General features: G+C 45.0%; 1 protein-coding gene across 3 annotated transcripts; it reads right to left on the reverse strand.

Moving 5' to 3' along the window:
- Window positions 1–30: 30 nt before the first annotated feature.
- Window positions 31–8,893, reverse strand: LOC311112857 (LIM domain-containing protein ajuba-like). 3 transcript variants are annotated; one of them, XM_084155993.1, is made up of 9 exons: window positions 8,827–8,893; window positions 6,110–8,543; window positions 2,676–2,777; window positions 2,524–2,591; window positions 2,139–2,201; window positions 1,869–1,999; window positions 1,621–1,672; window positions 1,406–1,474; window positions 31–1,130 (listed from the first exon to the last, which is right to left on the reverse strand). In XM_084155993.1, exons 2-9 carry the CDS (start codon window positions 7,638–7,640, stop codon window positions 999–1,001), a joined length of 2,148 nt encoding a protein of 715 aa, XP_084012119.1. In that variant the 5' UTR covers window positions 7,641–8,543; window positions 8,827–8,893; the 3' UTR covers window positions 31–998. The 3 variants fall into 3 exon arrangements, with proteins under 3 accessions (XP_084012119.1, XP_084012118.1, XP_084012117.1); XM_084155992.1 differs by lacking the exon at window positions 8,827–8,893 and adding an exon at window positions 8,720–8,803; XM_084155991.1 differs by lacking the exon at window positions 8,827–8,893 and having other exon boundaries at window positions 6,110–8,797.
- Between the last annotated feature and the right edge of the window lie 991 nt (window positions 8,894–9,884).

Raw genomic sequence — 9,884 nt, forward strand, 5'->3', positions numbered from 1 at the left:
ACTTGTAACTGCAATAAAGACAATTTAAAGTCGAACACAAAAAGGAAAATATTTATTAATTACAACAGATACAGGAATGTATTTTTTTTACTTTTACAAGAAACAACTTCATCTCTTACGGTAAACATGTCCAATTTTAAGTGCAAATTGTTTGCTAGTGATAGTTAAATATAAAAACGGGTTAAGCAGATCAATAAATCCCTTCTATGGCCCTCAAACTACACTGGACCTCGAAGCCAGTTCCACTGTGTTTTTTCATTGTTCCCCTCTAATCAGTCAGGGCCTGATTTAGACCTGGGACACCAGGTGGGTGCAATTAATTATCAGGTAGAACAGAAAGCCAGCAGGCTCCAGACCTCATAGGGTATGAGTTGAATACCCCTGGCCTATAGCAAACAGTAGACATGGTCAGGGAGTAACAAGAAAGCAGTAGTTTTGTATTCTTCCTAGCCTGGCTCCAGATCTGCCAAATAATGGCTTGACAACAACCATAGGTGTTGGCAAGAAAGCACAAACTGATCTGGGACTAGGCTATATTCTCCCTATGAGAATGTTACGGTACAGTGATCGTAGAACAGCAGGACTTATGTCGCACCTGGGTGCTGTTCAGTAGCCACTAAACGGACAAATGCTCCAGGAGGTACTATCTATACTTGTCCAATAAACACTGGCTTTCATTTTCCGTTGCAAAACGTTCTGATACAGTGTGCCCTAATGAACTTGGCCCAGGTCACATACAGGTGTTCGATCTAAGACATTTCTGCTGTTGTTTCAAACTGGACCATACAGTAAATTAATCTTCTGCTCTGTGTTGAAAGCCTTTACCAGCATTTTCATGTGAGAGCTTGTCTGAGTAGAATTTGAAAAGTAAATTCAAACAGAGCAACCCATATTTTCTGGGTGTGCAGGAGAGCGAAAGAATGAGTTTCTATGAGTGAGAAAGGGAGGTGGAAGGGGAATGTTGAAAGGGTATGAATGTTTGCTGCATAGTTTCTTCCTCAGTGGGTGCTGTGAGGGGCAATGTTATGCGAGGCGCACACCTGCGTCATGTGACATGAGTGACAGAGGAGATGAGAGTCCAGAGGGAAGCACTGGGAACCCGGCTGATCCGAGAGCTGCTTCCCACAATCCTGAGGAATGAAACAGACAGAACATTAAATCTGATCCGAGTTCAGGTTTAATGCTTCATAAAATAAATACAGTCACTGTTCTTCATTTCTGGTCCTGGCGACTTGTAGGGTTTTGTTTCAGCCAATGATGAAGCCCCTTGATTACTGTGGTTGAACCAGGTGTGTTAGTGCTGGGTAGGAACAAAAGCCTGCACAGCCTGATTTAAGAACACGGGTAAGGACCGACCACATGACATAGTTGTTAGCTGCTATTATTAGATAAAGGCCATACTAACCTCACAGTGGTAGCACTCAAAGTGATAATCTTTGTTCATAGACACCACCCTGAGTATCTCCTCGCTGCCCTGTAACACAAAACAACAGCAGCAGTGAGATTAGTCAGCGCATTACAATCAAGTAGCAGTGTGAAGTTGGTCTGAGTGGCATGCAGTTATGTCTCGATTTAGGCTAACGCACACACACAGCAAAGGAAACACAATGAGATACTCACCTCAGCAGGTAAGATGGGTTGTAAACAGGCAGCACATTTAGGAGCAAATTTTCTACAGGACAAAAAGAGTTCCAATTTGAGAATATAACCACATGTAGCCCTGGTAATGTAGCGTACTATTAATGTACAAACTGTGTTGTCAACTGAGTTGTATCCTCTGACCCTAAACAGCTTGACAATTCATTACAGTCTACACCGTCTGTAGTATATCAAAGTCTCAGTCTGGCCTACTGGACACCCCGTCTCACCTGTTGTAGTCGGAGACACAGTAGATGTTGCTGAGGTGGTCGACAGTGAAGGAGACTCCATCCAGGGCTTTGGAACACACCACACAGCGGAAACAGCCAGGGTGGTAGGAGTTCCCCATCGCCTGGAGGATCTGGTGGATGAACAGGACCACACAGTAGATAAGGGATGTCCCTTAACATTAATGAAGATTTAACGCACACACATTTAGATTCACAATGAAACATTGGACATACAAGGACCACCCCAAAAAAATATTTGAACACACACACCTGTTCCAGGATAAGGTGGCCACACACACTGCATTTCTCTGCTGCAGCCTGGAAGCCTGAGAACTGAGTATGGAGAGAACATTTGAGATTCGAGACATGGTTTTATTTCATACCATAGAAAGCACCAGGGTTAGGGTCAATTCCATTTGAATTCCAGTCAATTCAGAAAGTAAACCAAATTCCAATTCCACATGTTCCTAATTGAAAAGCATTGAAGACAATTGGAATGTCAGTGTAATTCCTGAATTGAACCCAACCCTGAAAAGCAATATGTAAAACTTTGATGCAATTTACTGTAATCATGACTAGGAAAGCATTGTTTAGAAATGTAATGCACTGATATCTAGGAATGCCACTGAGCGAGATAGAGACTTCGACCTCTTACCATGTAATCCTCTTCACAGTACACAGAGCCATTGACGTTATAGAAGTCCTTGTTTCTCAGGGTGCGACCTGGGACAGAAGGACAGTCACGCCAAGTTTGACAGAGCTGCTTTTCTGACTATAAACTGCATGTATTGTGTGTGTTCAACTCACCACAGGACACACAGGTGAAGCAGCGTGTGTGATAGAGGCTGTCCAGGGCCTGGCAAGCGTTATCCGCTCCATACACACCGTTCCTACACTTCACACATGTACCTGCAACACAATCAACACAATGAACAACCTGGTGAGGTCCCTTCATCAAGAAAATGTCTTGGTCACTCATTACACAAGCCAAAATCAACACTAACAAAAAGCCCGGTACTTTTTCCTGGTCAGGTAAATTTTTGCTACAAACTTAGAACATATCATTAGGTATTTTAGATAATAATGAATAAGATTACATGGACAGATCCTAGATCAGCACTCCTACTCTGAGAAGCTTTGTGAATACGGGCCCAGTAGTTTTTCCCGGACCCACCTGAATAGGGAACAACTCCTGGCCTAGTCCCGATTGTGGCTATGCCTTCCATTGTGTAGGTATAGCCACACACATTTACATAGAGAAAAACATTTTGTCGGTCACAAATATTTAATAAAATTACCTTGAACAAAAATATAAAAACGCAACATGCAACAATTTCAACGATATAAGGAAATCAGTCAAATCCATTAGGTCCTAATCTAGGGATTTCACGATTGGGAATGGATCAGAAAACCAGTCAGTATCCGGTGGGATCACCATTTTCCTCATGCAGCGCGACACATCTCCTTTGCATAGAGTTGATCAGGCTGTTGATTGTGCAAACCCACAGTTTCATCAGCTGTCCGGGTGGCTGGTCTCAGACAATCCCGGAGGTGAAGATGCCGGATGCGGAGGTCCAGGCCTGGCGTGGTTACGTGGTCTGCGTTTGTGAGGCCGGTTGGGCGTACTGCCAAATTCTCTAAAACACGTTGGAGGCGTCTTATGGTAGAGAAATGAACATTCAATTCTCTGGAAACAGCTCTGGTGGACATCCCTGCAGTCAGCATGCCAATTGCACGCTCCCTCAAAACTTGAGCCATCTGTGGCATTGTGTGGCAAAACTGCACATTTTAGAGTGGTCTTTTATTGTCCCCAGCACAAGGTGCACCTGTGTTATGATAATGCTGTTTAATCAGCTTCTTGATATGCCACACCTGTCAGGTGGATAGATTATCTTGGAAAAGGAGAAAAGCTCACTAACAGGAATGAAAACAGATTTGTACACAACATTTTAGAGAAATTGTTTTTTTTTTTGCATATGGAACATTTCTGGGATCTTTTATTTCAGCTCATGAAACATGGGACCAAAACTTTAAATGTGTTTATATTTTTGTTTCAGTATATACTTGAACTTACTCTGCCGATTGTCCGTGGGGTTGGTCCTTCAGTGGGTTGAAATTTGAGGCAAAATAACCACAGGAAAGTATTATTAAACAGACTTCAAAACACGGGTCTCTGTGTGTGGCAATCAATATTTGTTTGCTCGTGACCTAAGGCACGTGCACAAGACGGAAGTACATGCACGTGATGCGTGCATATTAACCAAAGTCTTGCAGATGTTTACATGGTTTTGCACATGTGCCAGGTGAATGAAATTTCAATTGAAGTAAACTCTAAAAAGTCAGGTAAATTATACTTTCCTGTGGATATTTTGTTTAAAACTTCAACTCACTGAAGGACCAACTGCACTGACAACCGGTAGAGTAAGTTCAAATGTAATTTTATTCAACATTCTGTTTTGTAAGGAAACATTCCAAGTTTTTGCAGTACTTTGTTTCAGACTGTATACCAAAAATGTATATCACTAATCTGCTTTCCATCCAACCTTGTTATGTCTGATAAAAAATGTAATTACAGCTGTGATGGAAACAGCAAAGGTCTGTAAACTTTCAAAATGTCTACAAAACACGCTAGACAAGGTGGGATCTTTTTGTGTTTGCAGAAATTAATTATGCAACAAATGGCGGTGGAAAGACCTTTATGCGCAAATATTGATATAATAACTGTCATATTGAAGTAAAGTTGGAGTCACGAGGTGATATGTTGTGTGGTCCTCCCACTATGACTCGGGAAAGCATGCAGTCCCATTTAACCATGTTTTTTTTTTTTTGGTGCATGGGAATTTAACGCAGACCCTTTTATCCACAACAAGTCAATATGATGGAAACATATCTGGTGGAAAAATATACATATTGTTTTTATGCAGATTTGAGCATATTCACATTAAATCTGTCAGCAACTGGATGGAAACCTAGCTACAGTCTGATTTTAGGCAACTCCTGGTCCTACACCCTCTGTCTGAGCTCCTGTAAAGAGCCTCGGTAGTGTTAACAGCTCTGAGCCTAGCTGAGTTGACACAGTTCCCATCCCTCGAGGGCTCACATACCTGGGCAGAAGAAAAACAGGCTGCTGCACACGCCAAGGCAGGGTAACACACACCAGCACACGCATGACTCGCCCCACAGACACACCCAGGGCCGGCTTACCGAACGGGCAAACAGGGCACATGCCCCGGGGCCCCCGACCCCCACAAAAAAACAGATTGCTTATGACGTGTTCATATGCTATGACAAAATGTGTAGAATTGCATGAAATTTGCTTTAAAACTGAATTTTCTAAATGTGTAGAATAGCATTGTAAAACTGCACATTTTTCTCTGCGTCTCATGGTAAAATCTGTTGAACTGCAGGAAGTTATTTTTTGGGGAAACAGCTATAATAATTAGATTTTTGGGGGCCCTCTGGAGGTAGGTGTCCCAAATGCAGTAGTCCGGCCCTGCACAAACCACACACCCACTATATTATTATGGCCTGGAGTCATTCCGAACACACACACATCCTGCCACACTACACACAAATGCAAGGCATATACACACACTGCCAGTCCAAAGCTGTAATCTTCTCTATGACTCATACTAATGGTCAGTGCTGCGTTTATCACTAACATGTCATTTGTGAACACTGCAGCCGAGCTAAGCTTTCCAGTTCAGTGTATGCATAGCTACGCTTTATCAGCCCTCTATGTGCAACGTCTGTGTCTGTGCTTAACCCTACCTAAAACTGTTCTATACCAAAAGAGTCTCTTGGAGAATGTGATTCAGTGCATTAAGTTACGACTGAGTGACTTTGTTGCACAGAGACTCTTTGGCGTGTGTATTTTTGCGTTTCAGCTTTGATAATTCCTTCTCATTAGTTTTTCTCTGCGTCTCTCTTCTCCTTTCTGTCTGATGTGCCCAGCCTAGCAGCTCTACTTGTCTGGATATGCCTCTGCCTTAGCAATCCCGCTGAGGGCCAAATGTTTCGCTTTCCCTTTGCTTGTGTGATAGGTAGGCCACTCTACAAGTTCATGCAGGCCTTGAGACCCGATCCATCCAATTCTCTCTCTTTCATCTATCAAAATCTGTCTATCCATCTAGCCACCCATCCAATCCTTTCATGAAAAAAAAAAGACATGCACCCAACACCCAACACTAACAAAACAAAGTGATGAAGATGACAGCGATGAAGAGGTTTGATGATCTCACCAAAGAACTCCTCCCTCCCCGTTCCCGGCTCCTCCTGGGCTTTGATTGATCTGGAAGCCGTAGCCGTAGTGACGAGTGTTGCCGGCTTGGCGAGGGCCTTGATTGGAGGATTGAGCTGTTCTTTGAGCATCAGCCCGCCCATGTGTAGCCCCTCCCCCTCCAGTGCTGCATCTCTTAGCAACAGGCGTGTCAGCTCCTCCTGGTAGCGGGTACCCGGGAGGTCCGAGAAGCGCATCCGCTCCCCGCCAGCACCCATGCCAGTCTCCTCTCCTCGGGCTGCCCCTGCTCCCTTCTCGTCCCACCACTCAGGCCCAGCCCGGTAACAGGCAGCCGCCGGGCTCCCTAACGCAGGCGGGTACGAATGCCGGCTATCCTGAATCCCTGCTCCTCCGGGTGAGAACACCCCATCCAGGTAGTCCTGCCAGCCTCCAGCCCCAGAGGGCGCCCCGGCCCTGCCTGAGACTGTGTAGCCCTGTCCACTGGTGGAGCCCCCTGTGTGCAGGGAGGAGAACTGCAGCTGCGGTGCCATGGCGGAGGAGGCTGAGTAGCGCGTGTCGTAGCCCAGGCTGATTCCGCTGGTGCGGTTGCTGCTACAGCGGCTGCCCATAGGGCTCCCTCCTCCTCCACCGCTGGCTGTACTGGAGGCGAAGCTGGACCTGGGACTGACCAGCACTGACTCCTGGAGGCTAAAGGAGGAGCAGGGGCTCAGTGCTGGGCCAGGGGGGAAGAACCCTCCTCCTCCACCCATCTCAGAGGGCCGGTGTGGGGGGTGAGAGAGCGATGCCGGTCTGGTGCTCTCCCAGAGCTCCCCTCCCGTGCTCAGCCTCTTGTAGAACATTGCCTCCTGCAGGGAGAGGCGTTTGTGACGCTCAGGCTCGGGAAGGTAGTGTGGCTCAGCCATGGCCCCGCCGCGGGGAGCAGAGCCATAACCCGAGGAGGGGATGGGGTACGCTGGAGGGGGGACAGATGAATGGGACAGAGGAGGCTGGGAGAGGAGCTGCTGGCGTCGGACCAGCTGTTGGAGCTCAAGGGAGTAGCGGCGTTGGTTCAGAGAAGCCTTGGACCCAGCAGGGTCACAGTCCCCGAGGCCTGACTCACGCCTCATCTGGATGTCAACGCCCTCCCCCAGGTAGCAGGAGGCACGCTGCTGGGGCGTCCGGCGCCGGAGGGGGGCGAGAGTCGAGGGGGAGTAGGGTTGATGTTCGCAGTCAGTAGGTTGGGGGGTGATGGAGGTCGAGAGGTGCTGGGTAGAGGAGACTCTTTCTCCCAGTCCCTTCCCGCCACTGGCCAGCCCACACGCCTCCGTTGAGGTTGGAGAGGTGAGAGAGAACTGACCAGGTCTTGAAGGTGAGGAGGTGGCAGTGTTCAGGCTTGGTGGTAGTCCACTACTGGTGTTCCCACTGCTGTTCCCATTGCTGTTATTGTTGATGTTGTTGACCAACTCGTTTTTCTTTTTAGAACTGGCGAATTTCACACTTCCTGAGTCAGTCAGTTTCAACTTCTCCAATAACTTACTTCCAAGTCGGTCCATCGTAATGTCTAACCTGGTCGTCTAAAACTCGGAATAATCAAGTAAAAATAAATGCTGTTAATGAACCACTATGGTCTAAGTTAACGTACTCAATAAATACAGCGTGTGAGTTGGAAATACATTAAAAGTCTCAAGTATGTCTACAGTAGTTGAAATTACAGACCCTGCAATCTATATGCAAAACCAACAAATACCCCCAACAAAATACCCCCCAAATGAGAACAACCAACAGACAGACCTATAGGCTATATGTACACAGACAATAAATAAAAACAGACGTTAAATAAGACGATTAAGACATTTTGGGAGGATCACATGACGACGTAATCATGTTTGAACAACAGTGTTCACAGTCATCTTGTCTTGGCTGTGGAGACTACAGGCAGACAGGTAGATGGTAACGCATGTGAATCCATCGAGTTAGAAGTGGACTACTTCTATTATTCTGCCAATGTTGGAAATAAATACTGATAAATAGAGCTATTTAGGACACTTTCATTAAGTTTAAGTTGTTGGTCTCGTATGAGACTAGGTAGCTCCACACCTGCATCAGTGTGAACGAATGGTCCATTACATTAGGCTAGACTTTATTGCCTAGCGGTCACGTAAAGAGGAGTTGCGTTTCTGCTATTTGTTGTTTCGCACGCAGCTGGCACCAGTATAAGTGTTCTACTCTTGTTTGTGTCCTTTAGAAGATATATTCCCCATTACAATGTTTTTAAAAAAAGCAAATGTAGTCCAGTGTGTTAAGTTATCCTTTTTTCAGGATGTTCCAGGGCAAAAGCTTTTTGAAAAATCACTCGTCGCGCTCGTGGGTCCAGTGGAAGGAGGAAAATAAGTCCGTTTTTGTAGAAAATGTTGCTTGTCCAAACTCTTCTATTCACTTTACGACATGAAAATGATCTTGAAAAGGGAGATAAAAAAAACAGATTATCAAAAAGCGGACCAAAAGAAAACATACAGCATTCGATGTTTCGAGAATGCGTTATTGCTATCATTCCCTTTTTCAAATAATTTTACTCCAAAATTCAGCGAATACATTTGAGAACGGGACGCATGGTGCCGTTAACTCTACTGACCATTGCCAAACCATGTTTACAGAAAGAACAGTCTACAATTAATCCACTCCGTGAATGTATCACATAGCTACACCAACTTCGTTTCTTTCTTTCCCCAAATTACTTACCTCCCCCTCTTTTTCCTTTATCAGCCACTGGCTCGTTTGTTTTCCTTAACGCCGGAACACCTTTCTGCCAGCAATCGCGGATGGATAACATCCAACAATATTTCGTCATTCATACGCAGTCTACTAGTATGGGAGACACACCAAAAGACATAAACTGTATTTTTCATAATTATGATCATAAACCGAATTAGAGGGTATACTTTTTATTCAATTGATTGCTTATAAAATATGAATACATTTGGGATTGTGGATAAACCCTTCCAAGAGCTTATATGTTATACTCAATTACAATCTTTACGTAGGAGGTACATCATTGTATTCTCACATTTTTCACATGGGTGGGTACTGATTTATTGCACAATTATGACCTCTCTGAAATACCTCCCAGTCTCAGGTATGTTAATTGCCCCAGCCCTTATCAACAACACACCAATATGTTGTGCCCTAAGGCAGAAAGCAATATCAAAGGGTCCGTTGCTTGTTTTCATGTCCTGACACAATTTAAATATGGTTTTAGTAGGCCTACGTGCCTAGAATAACATGGGCATAATGGTGCAGGCCTATTTGGGGACTACTTTATTATGCTCCCAGTCTGTGGAATGTGCGGAAGAACATTCTCTAGTGACACGGTTCAGAGATTTTTTCGGCGTGTATGTGTTCTCCAAGGACGATACAAAGTAAACATCTCGCTACTATTTTAGTGCCTTTTTGCTTGCAAGTGTCATACGCTTCAATGATCTCTGGGTCGTTTTGGTGACATTAACCCTAACATGAATCAAATCTTTATAAAACAAGTTTTTTTGTACTAATTTTGCCTATCCCGAAGCCCCCTCCTCGCTCCCTAGTCTTTCATTGCCCTTACGGTAGCCTACACTGAAACGCGCGAGCGTCGATGTGTGCCTGGCTGCCTCTCCCTTCCTTGCTCTGCTCCCTTCAGTTGGCTGGAGCGTTCATCGTAGGCGAGTGAGGACTTGTCTGTGAAGTTAACAGAAAAATACTTCATGGCTTACTCAGTAAAGAGAGAGCAGCTAGAGCATGGGAGAAGATGGTTAAAAATC

This window comes from Coregonus lavaretus, assembly GCF_964263955.1.
Source record: "Coregonus lavaretus genome assembly, chromosome: 39".
Lineage (NCBI taxonomy): Eukaryota > Metazoa > Chordata > Actinopteri > Salmoniformes > Salmonidae > Coregonus > Coregonus lavaretus.